The sequence below is a fragment of the Procambarus clarkii genome, chromosome 5 (genome assembly GCF_040958095.1).
Source record: "Procambarus clarkii isolate CNS0578487 chromosome 5, FALCON_Pclarkii_2.0, whole genome shotgun sequence".
Taxonomy (NCBI): domain Eukaryota; kingdom Metazoa; phylum Arthropoda; class Malacostraca; order Decapoda; family Cambaridae; genus Procambarus; species Procambarus clarkii.
In genome coordinates, this window is record NC_091154.1 from 51,293,645 (window position 1) to 51,315,665 (window position 22,021).

Sequence of the window (22,021 nt, forward strand, 5' to 3'; positions counted from 1 at the left end):
AGAGTAATATTGGCTTCAGCAACGAACCTTGACTGAGAATTGGACAGTGGTGGCATCTGGGAAAATTTCCCGGCTCCTCTGGATGCAATCTTCCACCTTCATCTTGCACTGTTTAGTTCTGTTCGTGGCAGTGATGGCCTCGTTTTCTGTTGTGGGTGTGTCGAGGCTCCCCAATGTGGCGTGCAGGTGCGTCTTCTCTTCCTGTCCTCGTGTGGTCATCTCCGCCACACTGGCGTCCTCCTGGTCCAGAAGCCTCATGGCTGACATGTTCTGCTCTACCAGACCATTGAGTCTATCCTGGAGTTGGAGGTGGTGAGTCTTCCAGTCTCCCAGCTGGCCCCGGTACTCTCCCAGCTGGCACAGTGTCTCCTCACACCTTGCAATGAGTCTGTTGATGCTGATCTTCTCCTCCTGCATCAACGACCACAGCTTCCTGCTGATGCCTCCTGGGCCGCTTGGAGATGGTCCAGACGCTCTCAGCTGGATTCCTTGACTGGCATGACACTTGACACAAGCGAGCTGACCATCGTTAGCACTCTCTGAGCGGGATGTATGACCACCCGGGACCTCCCCTGACTGTGTCAGAGCCTCGTCTTGGTGGTCAGGACACTGAGGATGCCCATCTGACTCCCTATCCTGTGGAGCCCAAAGCTGTCTTAGGTCACAATCAGAACATATGTTCATATATTGTAAGTACGGCATTTTTTACTACCCATTTAAAAATATTGATGATGTATAGGGCAGAATAACTCAAATCAAGAAAGCCAAGAATGGTTTAATACTCTAGAATTAGAAAGTTTATAAAGTTTATTCTTACCAACTTATATATATCGTTTCAATATTGGCTGGACTAACAGCTGTACAACAGTCGCAAAGAACATTTTAATTTTGACTATCAGTTGAAAACCATTTAGCTAACACCTTGAAATATGATATATATTGGAAAAAAGTGTAGTTTGCCATCAGAGCGACAAGACATATATTGCCATAATTTAATTTCAATTAGGATGACGATAAACCAATTTGAAGAAGAACTAAAATAAACTAATCATACCACAATGTTGCGGAGTATTTCACGCTTAGGTGCCTCACTGTCCTCGTGGCTGGCACCTTCTGATACCTACTCACACCCTCAGCCCTCTACATCAACAGACCCTGGGACTACCCACGGTCACAACCACGCCAAACACACAGTTCGTACAACATTCAGCAGACTTTAATAAGACTCAAAATGCCTGCCAGTAAACCCTCTCTTTGTGACAGTACTAAATTCTCAACCTCCAGATGGAGGTCTTCGATGCCTTCACTGTCGGCCTCTCGCTCTATTCTACCCTTCAGACATGCGACCTCATCCTCTACACCTCTCTTGAATACAAGACAAACAGAAATACAACCCGACAAATGGCTACTAGACTTTAACTCAGGCAATTGCAAAGTAACGAAGCCGCGAGGAGGAACAGAGACACGAAGGTGCCAAGCCAGAGAGAATCTTCTGAAGGAGAAAAGATCTGAAAGTCTTCTAAGACGCTCAGGAAAATATTGTAATTATCTTGTTGTTAGTTGCTTCCTGCAGGAGGTCGCCTCATGCCTCTATTCACCTAGCGATAAAATAAGTACCTGGGAGTTAGGCGACTGTTGTGGCCTGCATCCAGAGGAAGGTCAGTATAGGTATAGGTCAGTATAGCCCAACATGAGTACTATCCTCACCATCATAATGTGTTGGAGTCCACTGAGTCACGGAGTCCACTGCGTCACGGAGTCCACTGCGTCACGGAGTCCACTGCGTCACGGAGTTCACTGCGTCACGGAGTCCACTGCGTCACGGAGTTCACTGCGTCACGGAGTCCACTGCGTCACGGAGTCCACTGCGTCACGGAGTTCACTGCAAAAAACAAAACAAAATACAGCTGCAGAATACTATTTGTCAGTATGAGGTTGTTCCTATTGGCCCATACGAGGCAGCTGCTATTGGTTCATACGAGGCAGCTGCTATTGGTTCATACGAGGCAGCTGCTATTGGCCCATACGAGGCAGCTGCTATTGGCCCATACGAGGCAGCTGCTATTGGCCCATACGAGGCAGCTGCTATTGGTTCATACGAGGCAGCTGCTATTGGCCCATACGAGGCAGCTGCTATTGGTTCATACGAGGCAGCTGCTATTGGCCCATACGAGGCAGCTGCTATTGGTTCATACGAGGCAGCTGCTATTGGTTCATACGAGGCAGCTGCTATTGGTTCATACGAGGCCGCTGCTATTGGTCCATACGAGGCAGCTGCTATTGGTTCATACGAGGCAGCTGCTATTGGTTCATACGAGGCAGCTGCTATTGGTCCATACGAGACCGCTGCTATTGGTTCATACGAGGCAGCTGCTATTGGTTCATACGAGGCAGCTGCTATCAGTCCATACGAGGCAGCTGCTATTGGTTCATACGAGGCAGCTGCTATTGGTTCATACGAGGCAGCTGCTATTGGTTCATACGAGGCAGCTGCTATTGGTTCATACGAGGCAGCTGCTATTGGTTCATACGAGGCAGCTGCTATTGGTTCATACGAGGCAGCTGCTATTGGCCCATACGAGGCAGCTGCTATTGGTTCATACGAGGCAGCTGCTATTGGTTCATACGAGGCAGCTGCTATTGGTTCATACGAGGCAGCTGCTATTGGTTCATACGAGGCAGCTGCTATTGGTTCATACGAGGCAGCTGCTATTGGCCCATACGAGGCAGCTGCTATGGGTTCATACGAGGCAGCTGCTATTGGCCCATACGAGGCAGCTGCTATTGGTTCATACGAGGCAGCTGCTATTGGCCCATACGAGGCAGCTGCTATTGGTTCATACGAGGCAGCTGCTATTGGCCCATACGAGGCAGCTGCTATTGGTTCATACGAGGCAGCTGCTATTGGTCCATACGAGGCAGCTGCTATTGGTTCATACGAGGCAGCTGCTATTGGTTCATACGAGGCAGCTGCTATTGGTTCATACGAGGCAGCTGCTATTGGTTCATACGAGGCAGCTGCTATTGGCCCATACGAGGCAGCTGCTATTGGTTCATACGAGGCAGCTGCTATTGGCCCATACGAGGCAGCTGCTATTGGTTCATACGAGGCAGCTGCTATTGGTTCATACGAGGCAGCTGCTATTGGTTCATACGAGGCAGCTGCTATTGGTTCATACGAGGCAGCTGCTATTGGTTCATACGAGGCAGCTGCTATTGGCCCATACGAGGCAGCTGCTATGGGTTCATACGAGGCAGCTGCTATTGGCCCATACGAGGCAGCTGCTATTGGTTCATACGAGGCAGCTGCTATTGGCCCATACGAGGCAGCTGCTATTGGTTCATACGAGGCAGCTGCTATTGGCCCATACGAGGCAGCTGCTATTGGTTCATACGAGGCAGCTGCTATTGGTCCATACGAGGCAGCTGCTATTGGTTCATACGAGGCAGCTGCTATTGGTTCATACGAGGCAGCTGCTATTGGTTCATACGAGGCAGCTGCTATTGGCCCATACGAGGCAGCTGCTATTGGTTCATACGAGGCAGCTGCTATTGGCCCATACGAGGCAGCTGCTATTGGTTCATACGAGGCAGCTGCTATTGGCCCATACGAGGCAGCTGCTATTGGCCCATACGAGGCAGCTGCTATTGGTTCATACGAGGCAGCTGCTATTGGTTTATACGAGGCAGCTGCTATTGGTTCATACGAGGCAGCTGCTATTGGTTCATACGAGGCAGCTGCTATCAGTCCATACGAGGCAGCTGCTATTGGTTCATACGAGGCAGCTGCTATTGGCCCATACGAGGCAGCTGCTATTGGTTCATATGAGGCAGCTGCTATTGGTTCATACGAGGCAGCTGCTATCAGTCCATACGAGGCAGCTGCTATTGGTTCATACGAGGCAGCTGCTATTGGTTCATATGAGGCAGCTGCTATTGGTTCATATGAGGCAGCTGCTATTGGCCCATACGAGGCCGCTGCTATTGGTTCATACGAGGCCGCTGCTATTGGTTCATATGAGGCAGCTGCTATTGGCCCATACGAGGCCGCTGCTATTGGTTCATACGAGGCCGCTGCTATTGGTTCATACGAGGCCGCTGCTATTGGTTCATATGAGGCAGCTGCTATTGGCCCATACGAGGCAGCTGCTGTTGGTTCATATGAGGCAGCTGCTATTGGTCCATACGAGGCAGCTTCTATTGGCCCATACGAGGCAGCTGCTATTGGTTCATATGAGGCAGCTGCTATTGGTCCATACGAGGCAGCTGCTATTGGCCCATATGAGGCCGCTGCTATTGGTTCATATGAGGCAGCTGCTATTGGCCCATACGAGGCCGCTGCTATTGGTTCATATGAGGCAGCTGCTATTGGTCCATACGAGGCAGCTGCTGTTGGTTCATATGAGGCAGCTGCTATTGGTCCATACGAGGCAGCTGCTATTGGCCCATACGAGGCAGCTGCTATTGGTTCATACGAGGCAGCTGCTATTGGTTCATACGAGGCAGCTGCTATCAGTCCATACGAGGCAGCTGCTATTGGTTCATACGAGGCAGCTGCTATCAGTCCATACGAGGCAGCTGCTATTAGTCCATACGAGGAAGTTCCTATTGACCTATACGAGGTGGCTCTTATTATCAATTTAAGGTAGTGCCTATTTACATGCACCCAAACTCATTCATATATGTGTAACGTACAATCAAGTGATCCCACGAATATTATGTTTCCCGATAATTGGTTCCATAGGTGAACCATCCTATTTCCAAGCCAGTATTTACCCAGGTCTTTCCTGAATCTACACATATCTAATTTATTTTCTTTGTTTCGACTTCCATTTTGTGTTGATATATTTAATACCTTATATATATATATCTGTTGTAACAATTCATCCTTTTGTACACTTCGGTCATGTCACTCCTAACTTCTACACTTCAGTCATGTCACTCCTAACTTCTACACTTCAGTCATGTCACTCCTAACTTCTACATTTCAGTCATGTCACTCCTAACTTCTACACTACAGTCATGTCACCCCTAACTTCAACACTTCAGTCATGTCACTCCTAACTTCTACACTACAGTCATGTCACCCCTAACTAATTCACTTCAGTCATGTCACCCAATACTAATTCACTTCAGTCATGTCACCCATAACTAATTCACTTCAGTCATGTCACCCATAACTAATACACTTCAGTCATGTCACCCCTAAGGTATACACTTCTGTCATGTCACCTCTAAGCTATACACTTCTGTCATGTCATAGCCTGTACACTTCTGTCATGTCATAGCCTGTACACTTCTGTCATGTCATCGCTTGTACACTTCTGTCATGTCATAGCTTGTTCACTTCTGTCATTTTAATGCCTGTACACTTCTGTCATGTCATCGCTTGTACACTTCTGTCATGTCATAGCCTGTACACTTCTGTCATGTCATCGCTTGTTCACTTCTGTTATGTCATCTCTTATACATTTCTGTCATGTCATAGCTTGTACATTTCTGTCATGTCATGGCTTGTACACTTCTGTCATGTCATCGCTTGTACACTTCTGTCATGTCATGTCTTGTACACTTCTGTCATGTCATGGCTTGTACACTTCTGTCATGTCATAGCTTGTACACTTCTGTCATGTCATGGCTTGTACACTTCTGTCATGTCATAGCTTGTACACTTCTGTCATGTCATAGCTTGTACACTTGTCATGTCATAACTTGTACACTTCTGTCATGTCATATGTTTTACACTTTAGTCATGTCATAACTTGTACACTTCTGTCATGGCATAACTTGTACACTTCTGTCATGTCATATGTTTTACACTTTAGTCATGTCATAACTTGTACACTTCTGTCATGTCATAACTTGCACACTTCTGTCATGTCATATGTTTTACACATTAGTCATATCATAACTTGTACACTTCTGTCATGTCACCCTGAACTATTCGCTTATTTGGAGAATGTAAATAGTGTTTTTTTCAGTGTAAGGTGAGAGGGTAAGCTGTCACCTCACCTCGTGTCACCTCTCATGTAACCCTTACATGTCACCTTTCAAGTCACCTCACATGTCACCTCTCAAGTCACCTCACATGTCACCTCACATGTCACCTCTCAAGTCACCTCACATGTCACCTCTCAAGTCACCTCACATGTCACCTCTCAAGTCACCTCACATGTCACCTCTCAAGTCACCTCACATGTCACCTCTCAAGTCACCTCACATGTGACCTCTCAAGTCACCTCACATGTCACCTCTCAAGTCACCTCACATGTCACCTCACATTCTAACATTCAAAACCAATTTTGTTTGCTGATGATACTACCCTCATCTACTCTAACCCCAACCCACATACACTAAATAATGTTGTTAATAATGAACTAAAAAAAGTCCACTTATGGATGTCAACCAACAAACTAACACTTAACATAGAAAAGACTTACTACATCTTATTTGGAAGTAAATCTACAAATGCAATTCAGCTTCAGATAGACAATGTTAACATTAGCAATAAAAATGATGGAAAGTTTCTTGGCCTGTTCCTAGACAAGAGACTCAACTTCAGTACCCACATTCAACACATAACTAAGAAAGTCTCTAAAACAGTTGGTATACTCTAAAAAATCAGATATTATGTACCTAACTCTGCTCTCATTATATTATGCACTAATCTATCCCTATCTTAATTATGGTATCTGTGCATTAGGTTCAACCACTGCAAACCACCTCAAGTCCATCATCACCCAGCAAAAATCTGCTATCAGAATAATAACAAATTTTGCTTTCAGACAACACTCAGCCCCCTTGTTTAACTCCCTAAACATGCTAAACATAATCTCACTCCACAAATTCTCTTGTGTCAACTACATTTACAAAACCCTGTTCTTAAATGCAAATCCTGCTCTGAAACTCTCCCTGGACAGATGTAATAGGACCCATTATCACCACACCAGAAATAAATATATCTTTGATATCCCCAGAGTCAAACTTAATCTGTGTAAACACACTATGGAAATAAAGGGACCCAGTCTATGGAACTCACTCCCTATTGAATTGAAAAGCTGTCCAACTTTTGCGTCATTCAAAAACAAAAACAAAAAGTACCTAATTACATCTTCATAGTTTTTTACCTTTTGCTTTAAAATTGCACTGTATCTATTGCTACCCAATCTCCCAATCTTTACGTACCCAATCCGAACATCTTTACCATTGTGATCATTGCTGTCTTCTTATATGTGCTGTCAATCTGCTGTATGGTGTCTATTAATCTTGTTTAAATTACCAATCAAGCTGTCAATGTAATCAACCAGAGCTTTAATATTCCAATGTGCTTTTATATACTTACTAAACTCTCTCATCTCATTTTTTTCTTGCAAAGTATGTTATCATTTTATTAATTCTGCTAGAATTTACCTACTTAAAATTATCTGTTAGATTAAGGACCTGCCCGAAACGCTGCGCGTACTAGTGGCTTTACAAGATTGTAAATACTATGCTATGTATTCTCACAAACCCAATGTACCTTCTTAAATATAAATAAATAAATAAATAAATAAAATAAATAAATAAATAAATAAATAAATAAATAAATAACATTATATAAATAACATAAATAACATTCACATACAGACCTGCACACCAGCATGAGCCAGTATCCGGAGCTGCAGTTAAGGCAGGAAATTTTGTAGTTAGTTGGAGACTCAAACGGGTGTTCGACTTTACAAAAAGAGATGTTAACCAATCAGAAGGCTTTGGAACATGCTCTTGCTGAACACCGACAACATGTTATCTGTGAGGAGATGGTTCACCAGCTCACTTACAATAGTGCTCTTATGCCTGTGGGAGCCAGTAACCTTAAGTGCACTTGTTAAGTGGGCGGACTTAAGTTTGGTAACCAGCAACCGAAACATCTAATGTTTGGGCTCATGTGAGAGCCCCAGTTGTCAGCAATCCAGAAATATTACCCTGGCCGGGGTAGCACGTCTGTGGACAGAGATATGCCGATAGCATCATCTATCAAATCGGAATCAGCGATTCCGATTTGGAAATCGGAATCAGCGGAATCAAATCACGGAAATCAGCGAGGAGCGGCAGAGCACAGGCCCCTCAGGCTGCTCAAAAAGTTAAGGAGGCACCGAAGCGAATTTTCCTTGTGGGAGATTCCCAGGTGAGGTATTTAGACAGAACGTTTTGTGCCAGAGATAGGGGGAACAGATTAAGGGTTTGCTATCCGGGAGCTGGAATTGGTGATATTGTTGGAAACATGAATGATATTATGACGGGAAATGGGAACAAACCCATTATTTGTATTAGTGCAGGGGGTAATGATGTTGGACGAGTTAGGAGTGAGGAACTAATACAGAGATTCAGGACAGCTATTGAATTAGTTAGGAGCAAGGGAGGAATCCCAATCATATGTGGCATTCTTCCAAGAAAGGGAGTAGGTAATGAATGGATGACGAGGGCACTTGGTGTCAATTGGCGGCTGGAAAGATATTGCAAATCAAATGCAATATCTTTCATAGACAACTGGGAGCACTTCTATGGAAGAAATGAAATGTATGCTCGTGATGGGGTGCATCTATCGAGGGCTGGGGTTGTTGCCGTTGCGAACTCGTTGGAACCAGTGGTTAGAGGTGTTTGTTTGGGTTTAAACTGTTAGTAGATAGTGGCATGGGAATTGATTTGGAGGAAGGAGGTAATAAAAGTATGTGTTCGTGGGAGAAAAGAATTGACAAAATGATCAGGGAAAGAAAAGGGCCTCAAAATAACAATTCACTTAGGGTATATTACACTAACAGTAGAAGTCTAAGAAATATAATTAACGAATTAAATGCTCTTGTTTGCACAGAAAAAATAGATATTATTGCACTTACCGAAACGTGGATGAATGTAGAAAATAGAGAACTATTAGCTGAATATCAAATAAATGGATTTAAACTATTTCACACAGATAGATATATTAGACGAGGAGGGGGAGTAGCCATATATGTTAGGGACAATTTGAAATGTAGTCTCAAAGAGGGAATCAAAACTGAGCCACACACAGAAACTATTTGGATAGAATTATACGAAAAAGCAAATAATATTATAATAGGAGTTATATATAGGCCACCAAATTTAGACGGAATGGAAGCAAAGCATCTATGGGATGAAATATCTAGAGCATCTAGATCTAACAGTATTTATGTCATGGGTGATTTTAACTTTAGTGCAATAAACTGGTTGAACAAAACAGGGAATAGTGAAGCAGAAGATTTTCTAGAACGAATTGACGATTGCTTTCTTACGCAACACATTAAGGAACCAACGCGGGAAAATAATATTTTTGATTTAGTGTTAACTAACAGGGAAACACAAATTAATGACATCGAAATAGGGAGTGAGCTAGGGAACAGTGATCACAAAGAAATCAGATTTAGCATAGAATAGAATAGACCTGTAGGAGAAAATTCTGTTAAAGTGCCAGATTATCGAAAAGCTGATTTTAATAGCTTAAGAAATTTTTTGGGTCAAATAGATTGGAAAGTCTTGGGTATGGGGTGGGGCCGGTCTTGGAGCGAGACATGAACCCAGCAACAGGTGACGTAAAAGGGGATTTCGATGTGGATTTAATATATAACTTATTTAAGAATATTTTAAACAAAGCACAGGAACGTAGTATACCATACAAATTGAATAGATCGAATACTAATGACCCAAAGTGGATAACAAATAATTTAAAGAACCTTATAGGTAAAAAGAGAGCTTGGTACAAAAGGATTAAGAATGGGGAAGTCATTTTAGAACAGGAATTCATACAACTGGTTAGAAATGTTAAAAAAGGGATTAGAAAAGCAAAAAGAAACTATGAAGTTCGCATAGCAGAGCAAGCAAAGTCAAATCCTAAAGGTTTTTTTCAGTTATATCGAACTAAGACTAGGGAAAGGATAGGTCCATTAAAATCTGAGACAGGTCAAATAACGGATAATGACAATGAGATGAGTAGTGTTTTTAACAAATATTTTATATCTGTATTTACTAAAGAAGAACTTAACAATATGCCTTCAGCCGAACAAGTCTATGTGGGTGGGGATGAGGACAGGTTGACTAGTTTAGCAGTTACCAGGGAGGATGTAATTAAACAATTAGTAAAACTAAAACCAAACAAATCCCCAGGGCCGGATGAAGTGTTTGCCAGGGTGCTTAAAGAATGCAAAGAGGAGCTTTCCGAGTCACTGTCTACCATATTTAATAAATCAATAGAGTTAGGCAGAGTGCCAGAGTCATGGAAGGTAGCTAATGTGGTACCAATTTTGAGGAAAGGAGATAGATCACTTGCGTCAAACTATTGGCCAATTAGCCTAACGTCTATTGTGGGAAAGTTATTTGAATCAATAATTGCAAATACAATTCGTCTCCATCTTGAAAAACATAAATTATTAAAGGAGTCGCAACATGGTTTTACAAATGGCCGTTCATGTTTAACAAATTTGCTAACTTTTTATTCCAGCATAGTTGAGGCAGTTGATAGTGGTAAGGATTGTGATGTTGTGTACCTTGACTTTAGCAAAGCTTTTGATACAGTGCCACATGAAAGACTAATTAAAAAAATAGAAGCTTATGGTATTGGGGGTGCTATATTAAGTTGGATTAGGGCATGGCTATTCCAAAGGAAACAGAGTTAGTATAAATGGGGTTAAGTCAGAGTGGGATAATGTTGTTAGTGGAGTACCTCAGGGCTCTGTCCTTGGACCTCTGTTGTTTATAATATATATAAATGATTTAGATTCAGGTTTGAGTAGCACCATTTGCAAATTTGCCGATGATATGAAAATCGGTAGGGAAATTAATTCGGAGGAGGACTCACTATCACTTCAAATTGAACTAGATAGGGTTTTGAAATGGTCAAAGGATTGGCAAATGCAGTTTAATGCTGATACATGTAAAGTTCTGAGGCTAGGTAATGACGATAGGGTTACAAGATACGAGCTAGATGGTGTTGAGATTGCGAAGTCGGATTGCGAAAGGGATCTGGGAGTTATGATTAGTAAGAATTTAAAACAAAAGGATCAATGCATGAATGTTCGTAATAAAGCAAATAGGACACTCGGATTTATTAATCGAAGCGTTAGTAACCCAAAGTGGATAACAAAGAATTTGAAGAACCTTATAGGTAAAAAGAGAGCTTGGTACAAAAGGATTAAAAATGGGGAGGTCACTTTAGAACAGGAATTCGTACAACTGGTTAGAAATGTTAAAAAAGAGATAAGGAAAGCAAAAAGAAACTATGAAGTTCGCATAGCAGGGCAAGCAAAGACAAATCCTAAAGGGTTTTTTCAGTTATATCGTACTAAGACTAGGGAAAGGATAGGTCCATTAAAAACTGAGACAGGTCAAATAACAGATAGTGATGAAGAGATGAGTAGTATTTTTAATAAATATTTTGTATCTGTATTTACTAAAGAGGAACTTAACAATATGCCTTCAGCCGAACAAGTCTATGTGGGTGGGGACGAGGACAGGTTGACGAGTTTAGCAGTTACCAGGGAGGATGTTCTTAAACAAATAGTAAAACTCAAACCAAACAAATCCCCAGGGCCGGATGAAGTGTTTGCCAGGGTGCTTAAAGAATGCAAAGAGGAGCTTTGTGACCCACTGTCAACCATATTTAATAAATCAATAGAGTCAGGCAGAGTGCCAGAGTTTTGGAAAGTTGCTAATGTGATACCAGTTTTTAAGAAAGGAGATAGATCACTTGCGTCTAACTATCGACCAATTAGCCTAACGTCTATTGTGGGAAAGTTACTCGAATCTATAATAGCAAATAAAATTCGTCTTCATCTTGAAAAACATAAATTAATAATTGAGTCGCAACATGGTTTTATAAATGGCCGTTCATGTTTAACAAATTTGTTATCTTTTTATTCTAGCATTGTTGAGGCAGTTGATAGTGGTAAGGATTGCGATGTTGTATACCTTGACTTTAGCAAAGCTTTTGATACAGTGCCACATGAAAGACTGATTAAAAAAATAGAGTCTCATGGTATTGGGGGTGCTATATTAAGCTGGATTAGGGCATGGCTATACCAAAGGAAACAGAGAGTTAGTATAAATGGAATCAAGTCAGAGTGGGAAAATGTTGTAAGTGGAGTGCCTCAAGGCTCTGTCCTGGGACCTCTGTTGTTTATAATATATATAAATGATTTAGATTCAGGTTTGAGTAGCAACATTTGCAAATTTGCCGATGATACGAAAATCGGTAGGGAAATTAATTCGGAGGAGGACTCACTATCACTTCAAGTTGATCTAGATAGGGTTTTGAAATGGTCAAAGGATTGGCAGATGCAGTTTAATGCTGATAAATGTAAAGTTCTGAGGTTAGGTAATGATGATAGAGTTACAAGATACGAGCTAGATGGTGTTGTGATTGCGAAGTCGGATTGCGAAAGGGATCTGGGAGTTATGATTAGTAAGAATTTAAAACAAAAGGATCAATGCATAAATGTTCGTAATAAGGCAAATCGGACACTTGGATTTATTAATCGCAGCGTTAGTAACAAGACACCTGGTGTGGTTCTCAAGCTATATCTTGCTCTAGTTAGGCCCCATTTAGATTATGCAGTTCAGTTTTGGTCGCCATATTATAGAATGGATATAAATTCACTTGAACGTGTCCAGCGTAGGATGACTAAGTTAATTCCCCAAATTAGAAATCTTTCATATGAAGAAAGATTAACAAAGCTTAAGTTGCATTCACTGGAAAGGCGAAGAGTTAGGGGTGACATGATAGAGGTTTACAAGTGGATGAATGGACATAACCGGGGGGATATTAATAGGGTATTAAAAGTATCAACACAGGATTTATGTGGGTGGGGACGAGGACAGGTTGACGAGTTTAGCAGTTACCAGGGAGGATGTTCTTAAACAAATAGTAAAACTCAAACCAAACAAATCCCCAGGGCCGGATGAAGTGTTTGCTAGGGTGCTTAAAGAATGCAAAGAGGAGCTTTGTGACCCACTGTCAACCATATTTAATAAATCAATAGAGTCAGGCAGAGTGCCAGAGTTTTGGAAAGTTGCTAATGTGATACCAGTTTTTAAGAAAGGAGATAGATCACTTGCGTCTAACTATCGACCAATTAGCCTAACGTCTATTGTGGGAAAGTTACTCGAATCTATAATAGCAAATAAAATTCGTCTTCATCTTGAAAAACATAAATTAATAATTGAGTCGCAACATGGTTTTATAAATGGCTGTTCATGTTTAACAAATTTGTTATCTTTTTATTCTAGCATTGTTGAGGCAGTTGATAGTGGTAAGGATTGCGATGTTGTATACCTTGACTTTAGCAAAGCTTTTGATACAGTGCCACATGAAAGACTGATTAAAAAAATAGAGTCTCATGGTATTGGGGGTGCTATATTAAGCTGGATTAGGGCATGGCTATACCAAAGGAAACAGAGAGTTAGTATAAATGGAATCAAGTCAGAGTGGGAAAATGTTGTAAGTGGAGTGCCTCAAGGCTCTGTCCTGGGACCTCTGTTGTTTATAATATATATAAATGATTTAGATTCATGTTTGAGTAGCAACATTTGCAAATTTGCCGATGATACGAAAATCGGTAGGGAAATTAATTCGGAGGAGGACTCACTATCACTTCAAGTTGATCTAGATAGGGTTTTGAAATGGTCAAAGGATTGGCAGATGCAGTTTAATGCTGATAAATGTAAAGTTCTGAGGTTAGGTAATGATGATAGAGTTACAAGATACGAGCTAGATGGTGTTGTGATTGCGAAGTCGGATTGCGAAAGGGATCTGGGAGTTATGATTAGTAAGAATTTAAAACAAAAGGATCAATGCATAAATGTTCGTAATAAGGCAAATCGGACACTTGGATTTGTTAATCGCAGCGTTGGTAACAAGACACCTGGTGTGGTTCTCAAGCTATATCTTGCTCTAGTTAGGCCCCATTTAGATTATGCAGTTCAGTTTTGGTCGCCATATTATAGAATGGATATAAATTCACTTGAACGTGTCCAGCGTAGGATGACTAAGTTAATTCCCCAAATTAGAAATCTTTCATATGAAGAAAGATTAACAAAGCTTAAGTTGCATTCACTGGAAAGGCGAAGAGTTAGGGGTGACATGATAGAGGTTTACAAGTGGATGAATGGACATAACCGGGGGGATATTAATAGGGTATTAAAAGTATCAACACAGGACAGAACACGAAACAATGGATATAAATTGGATAAGTTTAGATTTAGGAAAGACTTGGGTAAATACTGGTTCAGTAACAGGGTTGTTGATTTGTGGAACCAATTGCCGCGTAACATTGTGGAGGTGGGGTCCCTCGATTGTTTCAAGCACGGGTTGGACAAGTATATGAGTGGGATTGGGTGGTTATAGAATAGGAGCTGCCTCGTATGGGCCAATAGGCCTTCTGCAGTTACCTTTGTTCTTATGTTCTTAGGACAGAACACGAAACAATGGATATAAATTGGATAAGTTTAGATTTAGGAAAGACTTGGGTAAATACTGGTTCAGTAACAGGGTTGTTGATTTGTGGAACCAATTGCCGCGTAACATTGTGGAGGTGGGGTCCCTCGATTGTTTCAAGCACGGGTTGGACAAGTATATGAGAGGGATTGGGTGGTTATAGAATAGGAGCTGCCTCGTATGGGCCAATAGGCCTTCTGCAGTTACCTTTGTTCTTATGTTCTTAACAAGACACCTGGTGTGGTTCTTAAGGTATATCTTGCTCTGGTTAGGCCCCATTTAGATTATGCAGTTCAGTTTTGGTCGCCGTATTATAGAATGGATATAAATTCAATTAAACGTGTCCAACGTAGGATGACTAAGTTAATTCATTCCCCAAATTAGAAATCTTTCATATGAAGAAAGATTAACAAAGCTTAAGTTGCATTCACTGGAAAGGCGAAGAGTTAGGGGTGACATGATAGAGGTTTATAAGTGGATGAATGGACATAACAGGGGGGATATTAATAGGGTATTAAAAGTATCAACACAAGACAGAACATGAAATAATGGGTATAAATTGGATAAGTTTAGATTTAGGAAAGACTTGGGTAAATACTGGTTCAGTAACAGGGTTGTTGATTTGTGGAACCAATTGCCGCGTAACGTAGTGGAGGTGGGGTCCCTCGATTGTTTCAAGCGTGGGTTGGACAAGTATATGAGTGGGATTGGGTGGTTATAGATAGGAGCTGCCTCATATGGGCCAATTGGCCTTCTGCAGTTACCTTTGTTCTTATGTTCTTATATGTTCTTATTGTATGGCTTGAAGCGAGACTAGACTTTGCGCGGGAACAGCTAGGCCACAGGCGTGGGGTGAGCTGTGGGCCTCCCGCGCTCGCTGGCCACTTGAGTGGTCGTCATGGAAACTGCCGCCATCTTAGTAAACACCTTGAGCCGCCATGTTGGTCGGCCATCTTGGAGTTGCCCTAGGGGCTATGCTACCCCGTCGCTGATTGGTTGAGAGGGGTAGGCCGCTGTATGCCTTCCTCTCATTGGTTATTTCGAGTAGGATGCGGGGAATTGCGGATGTAAGCTTCATTCTGAACATAGCTACCACTTTGTCAAGACGCTCTCTGTACTCAATTCTTCCAAATTGAGTATAGGGCGTCGTGGTGGCTTGACTACTCAACTGCTTCACCTCCTGCTTTACCAACGACAGCGGTCGTCACAGAATCCGGCCGAAGTCGTCGCTTGGAGGGGAGAAAGACATTGTGTACAGTGGGTAGAGAAGTTCTTGTGATCTGGGATCGTGGGGTAATGTGCATACGAGCAGTAACAGACTTGTAGATCCCATACCAGTGAGCATTAGACTTGCTAGTGCTCTGTAGCAGTCGATGGGAACGAGGAAATTCGTGTCAGTGTTTTAAGGCAGATTTCCCATGTTTGTGTAAGACGCTATCGTTGTGCGCGTCACCTGGGTACGAACGCTTCACTTCACCGGTGGGTCAAGGGTGCGAACCGAGCCGTGTTGTGAGTGGGAGGGGTTCGAGTGCGCGCCAATTGTACGTAACATACCACGTGAGGTACTACCTCCGCCTACGCCACCAACCACTGCCGTGAGCGAGCCAGCCACCCGTAGCGGGGTGCCTGATGTATGAGAATGGTGTGTAAGCCGGCAGTATGAATGAGTAAGTACCTATGTGTGTATTTCTGGTGATCAGTTAGTCTCTAAAAGCTTGAATTCGAGGTCAAGTGTTCCGTTACATTGTCACGCAGCACCTGTGAGGTGAAGTGAAGTGTAGACGAGGACATAATCACCCTTTATTGTCATCTTGTCAGTCCAGAGGGACTTACGTCTTGTGTACACAGACGTACAATGTGTGTGTGTGTGTGTGGGTACACACGGGAACAGAGTATACATAGATTAGCCATGGACTGAGAGGATGTCCATGTAATAATTATATTATTCCATTGTGGTAATTAATCATTTTTGATCGTCCATGGGACGGAGTGATAACATTTCCATGTGTAGTCTTGCAGGTGTGGAATTCCAACACTGAGCGCTCAGGTTAGTGTGTGTGTAACGTCAGTGATTCTTGGCAATGATTATTGTGGAGTGTACCACAGTGTGGTCTTAATTTCTTGTATTGTTCCCAGGGCCGTGACAAGTGTGATTTATATATATATATATATATATATATATATATATATATATATATATATATATATATATATATATATATATATATATATATATATATATATATATATATATATATATTGTGGTTGCAGTATTAACGTAACTTTGGTAGAATTTGGTGAGTGACGAGGCTGGCTGGAGAGACCGCCATCGCTCTGTCGAGTAACGTAACTCTCGAGAGTGTTTATCGACATGCGTGATCGATAAATCACTCACCCATGTGATTTAGGAGTGCGAGATCTCCTTAGTGTTCCCAATAACGTTTGATAGCTGTAGGCTACATGTGTCAGCAGGAATTATATATATATAATCGTAATGTCACGGTTATCTTGAGATGATTTCGGGGCTTTTCAATGTCCCCACGGTCCGGTCCTCGACCAGACCTCCACCCCCAGGAAGCAGCCCGTGACAGCTGACTAACACCCAGGTACCTGTTTTACTGCTAGGTAACAGGGGCATGGGGTGAAAGAAACTCTGCCCATTGTTTCTCGCCGGCGCCTGGGATCGAACCCAGGATCTCAAGTCCAGCGTGCTGTCCAGCGTGCTGTCCGCTCTGCCGACCGGCTCCCTGTGCACTGCACGAGCCGTGCAATCTTATGCTAATAAAGAGAAGTCCAAAGTATTTTGAAGTTCCATCTTAGGAAAGAAAATTTTTGTTTATGTTGTAGGAGGGATTACTCCAATTTAAAACCGACGTTATCAAGAAAAAGCAGGATAAACACCTCAACTATATATACACAACGAGCTGGTTGAACTGCACACATCAATTTAGAGTGACCGATCTCTGAACAAATAGGCAAAAGACTACCACACGGTGCCCAGTGTTATTGTGTTATTTACTGTGTGGTGATTGCAATGTTTGGGACCGCTGTTCTAGGGGTTATTGAGAGCACTGAGGTCATTTGCAACAGTAAGTAAGTGTGTGCAGTATTCTAATACATGGAAATTAGAGTACTTGCCGTGTGTGTTATTGCAAAGGGGTTGTTATTTGATGGTGATTGTTGCTAGTGTTGAGCATCACCGTATGTGATTGCAGTTCAGTAAAGTCATTGTGGGGCAGTGTTCTAGAGGGTTCATGTCCTGTATGTTATTTTACTAAATTCTGCAGTATTGTCATTGCAACCGGATTGTAACGTAAATCACTGTGATTTGTTAGTGTGATTTGTCATTGTCGTGGGTGAACTCGGCTGTAGACGAGTACTTGGGTACACATATATTCTCCTGGTTATCTGGTAGGACATCGAAGTCCAGTATTCAGTGAGGTGATTGCGAGGCAATTAATATAACGTAACCAAGGGAACGCCCATTGCTTTAAGAGAATTTGTTCTTCGACAATTTGAGTAACGTAGAATACGTTTGGGTTAATTTACGTTCCTGCAAGCAGCTACGGTAGTCTCGAGGAGCCTAGCCATCAGCCAGATAAGAATTAGAGTATTGTCCGTCGTAATTAACGGTCAGTGGGCCGGGTAATTGACGTGTTTCAGGAAGTCAAAGTAATTAACCTCGATCCTTGTTTGATCGACTCACACGAAGGCTCCATTGTTCCATTAACGTAACGTCGTTATTTATCTGCCCGGAAGTACCGGCACTTGATTGACTCGTGGGAGGAGTAACGTCATTTTAGAATAACATAAACGTGGGCCTAATTACCGTTATTAGCCACCTATATTGGTCTGAGTATGGAAGGCTCAGACGGAATTCATACCTTAATGTAAATTGCTGAGCCAGTGTGAAAGGTTGCGTATTTTAATTGTTTAATTATTGATCTCGAGGATAGTAATTAATTACTCTAAAGGTAATCACGAGTGATTACCGTTCTCTTAGCACTTTGGACATTGTAAATCAGAGTTTACCATCGCTGAGTGATTAGTAACCGATTAACGTAAATTAACGTAACTAGTAAAGAGATTAATCAGCAGTCTGAAGTACAGGGATTAATAGGATTTTCTCACTGAATGCTCGACGGGAAGAGTGTTGTGTAATTTCCGCGTTACTAGGGACAGTTGTAAGAGTTATTAATTTAACGTAAATGTTATTGTGTTATTAACGTAAATCAATTGTTATTGATTGTTGATCGTCCGTGGGACGGAGTGTTAACGTAAGGATTAATTTGAGGAAGGGTGCTGGAGTTGCCAGTGAACCCATTAGTTATTGTTGTCATTGACAGACTACTGATTTGATTGCATTACAACTGCTATTGCAGGAGTAGACTGCACTGAGGCGTAGAACAGTTAGGAGGTTACTGGAGACGTGTTTCAGAACCTACTGTGTCATTGTTGTAATTGTGATTATAGATCTGTTAGTTCTTGTTTCTTGTTGATTCCTCTGTGGTCACGCTTATGTTCGAGTTAGTTCATTATGCAGTCCGAGGGGCTGGTGTCTAGCTGTCATTGATAGTGTCACAGGAAGGATTTCGAGTAACGTCATTGACATTTCTTTTTGTTTTGTTGTAGTAGTTAGTACTTTATTGAATAAACTAAGTTGTTATGGTTAACACTGTCTTTTCGTTACACCCCCACACATTATTATTGTTATGCAAATGTTCTTCACACTCAACTAATAAAGTTGAGACTGATTCTAAGTTTTGGATCAAATATACGGCACCACACAACAATAAATTATTGTTGTGAGAGCCCGTGACCTACTCGCTAGATTCGCTTTGGCGAATGGCGAAGGTCGGCGGCCCAAGTGGAGGGGATTTCAATTTTCATTGGGGTCTCGGCGTTTGCTCGCGCCTAGTCAATTGTTCATACATGGTCCCAAAGTGAGGAATGAGCTGTTTACTACACTGGTGTGTTAGCTAAGCAAGTCCTTCCTCAGGCGACCTAGTTGAATATCACGACAGGAATAAAGGTTAAAGAATAAAGAAAATTCGTAGAAATTTTCCGAGCTCAATTCCTTATACCAATTTCATTTTATTCCAAATCACTAGTCATTAAAACTCTCAAATTATCATACATACAGAGTCGAGAACTGCCATTGAAACCTTGCAACAAGAACACATACATGACAACATCCATCTGATCACAATTGTTAAATAATTAATGCAAACAAACTGTGCTTCGGAGTTGGTCAAACACTTGATCAACTACGAACCACTTAGTTTGATGAAAGGGAGCAGTAGAACAAGAGAAGTTTACATCGCATTAGGCTTGGATACCCATGTGCATGGGAAATAGGCTTACAGGTTCCGGAAGATGAGAGGAAATGTCAGCACTGTGGAGTAATGCCCGACAGACCGCTGGAACATTATCTAACACAGTGCACAGTTACAACCACAAGAGACCGCTGGTACATAATCTAACACAGTGTACAGTTACAAACACAACAGACCACTGGTACATAATCTAACACAGTGCAGAGTTACAAACACAACAGACCACTGGTACATAATCTAACACAGTGTACAGTTACAAACACAACAGACCACTGGTACATAATCTAACACAGTGCAGAGTTACAAACACAACAGACCACTGGTACATAATCTAACACAGTGTACAGTTACAAACACAACAGACCACTGGTACATAATCTAACACAGTGTACAGTTACAAACACAACAGACCACTGGTACATAATCTAACACAGTGTACAGTTACAAACACAACAGACCACTGGAACATTATCTAACACAGTGCACAGTTATAACCCCATTAAGAGTTGAACTGAGACTGAAGAGAGCAGCAGGTGTTAAACACACGGGACAAAAGAGCAGCAGGTGTTAAACACACGGTACAAGAGAGCAGGTGTTAAACACACGGGACAAGAGAGCAGGTGTTAAACACACGGGACAAGAGAGCAGGTGTTAAACACACGGGACAAGAGAGCAGAAGGTGTTAAACACACGGGACAAGAGAGCAGCAGGTGTTAAACACATGGGACAAGAGAGCAGCAGGTGTTAAACACAAGAGACAAGAGAGCAGGTGTTAAACACACGGGACAAGAGAGCAAAAGGTGTTAAACACACGGGACAAGAGAGCAGCAGGTGTTAAACACAGGAGACAAGAGAGCAGCAGGTGTTAAACACACGGGACAAGAGAGCAGCAGGTGTTAAACACACGAGACAAGAGAGCAGCAGGTGTTAAACACATGGGACAAGAGAGAAGCAGGTGTTAAACACACGGGACAAGAGAGCAGGTGTTAAACACATGGGACAAGAGAGCAGCAGGTGTTAAACACATGGGACAAGAGAGAAGCAGGTGTTAAACACACGGGACAAGAGAGCAGGTGTTAAACACATGGGACAAGAGAGCAGCAGGTGTTAAACACACGGGACAAGAGAGCAGCAGGTGTTAAACACACGGGACAAGAGAGCAGCAGGTGTTAAACACATGGGACAAGAGAGCAGCAGGTGTTAAACACACGGGACAAGAGAGCAGAAGGTGTTAAACACACGGGACAAGAGAGCAGCAGGTGTTAAACACACGGGACAAGAGAGCAGCAGGTGTTAAACACACGAGACAAGAGAGCAGCAGGTGTTAAACACATGGGACAAGAGAGCAGCAGGTGTTAAACAAACGAGACAAGAGAGCAGCAGGTGTTAAACACACGGGACAAGAGAGCAGGTGTTAAACACACGGGACAAGAGAGCAGGTGTTAAACACACGGGACAAGAGAGCAGGTGTTAAACACACGGGACAAGAGAGCAGGTGTTAAACACACGGGACAAGAGAGCAGCAGGTTTTAAACACTCGGGACAATAGAGCAGGTGTTAAACACACAAGACAAGAGAGCAGCAGGTGTTAAACACACGGGACAAGAGAGCAGCAGGTGTTAAACACACGGGACAAGAGAGCAGCAGGTGTTAAACACACGGGACACGAGAGCAGAAGGTGTTAAACACACGGGACAAGAGAGCAGCAGGTGTTAAACACACGGGACAAGAGAGCAGGTGTTAAACACACGGGACAAGAGAGCAGGAGTTAAACACACGGGACAAGAGAGCAGCAGGTGTTAAACACACGGGACAAGAGAGCAGGTGTTAAACACATGGGACAAGAGAGCAGAAGGTGATAAACACAAGGGACAAGAGAGCAGGTGTTAAACACACGGGACAAGAGAGCAGCAGGTGTTAAACACACGGGACAAGAGAGCAGATGTTAAACACACGGGACAAAAGAGCAGCAGGTGTTAAACACACGGGACAAGAGAGCAGGTGTTAAACACACGGGACAAGAGAGCAGGTGTTAAACACACGGGACAAGAGAGCAGGTGTTAAACACACGGGACAAAAGAGCAGCAGGTGTTAAACACACGGGACAAGAGAGCAGCAGGTGTTAAACACACGGGACAAGAGAGCAGAAGGTGTTAAACACACGGGACAAGAGAGCAGGTGTTAAACACATGGGACAAGAGAGCAG

The 22,021-nt window shown here is 42.5% G+C and overlaps 1 protein-coding gene across 5 annotated transcripts in view; it reads right to left on the minus strand.

Moving 5' to 3' along the window:
• Nucleotides 1-22,021, minus strand: part of LOC123749057 (uncharacterized) — a 195,356-nt gene that overhangs the window by 102,869 nt on the left and 70,466 nt on the right. For 2 of the 5 annotated variants that reach the window (XM_069302370.1, XM_069302342.1), the window contains exons 2-3: nucleotides 1,708-1,882; nucleotides 28-636 (exon numbers count right to left, since the gene is read on the minus strand). In XM_069302370.1, the coding sequence (XP_069158471.1) occupies nucleotides 28-636; nucleotides 1,708-1,713 (615 nt within the window). In that variant the 5' untranslated portion in view covers nucleotides 1,714-1,882. The remainder of the gene's footprint in view (nucleotides 1-27; nucleotides 637-1,707; nucleotides 1,883-22,021) is intronic. The other 3 variants (XM_069302363.1, XM_069302356.1, XM_069302349.1) reach the window with 3 other exon arrangements.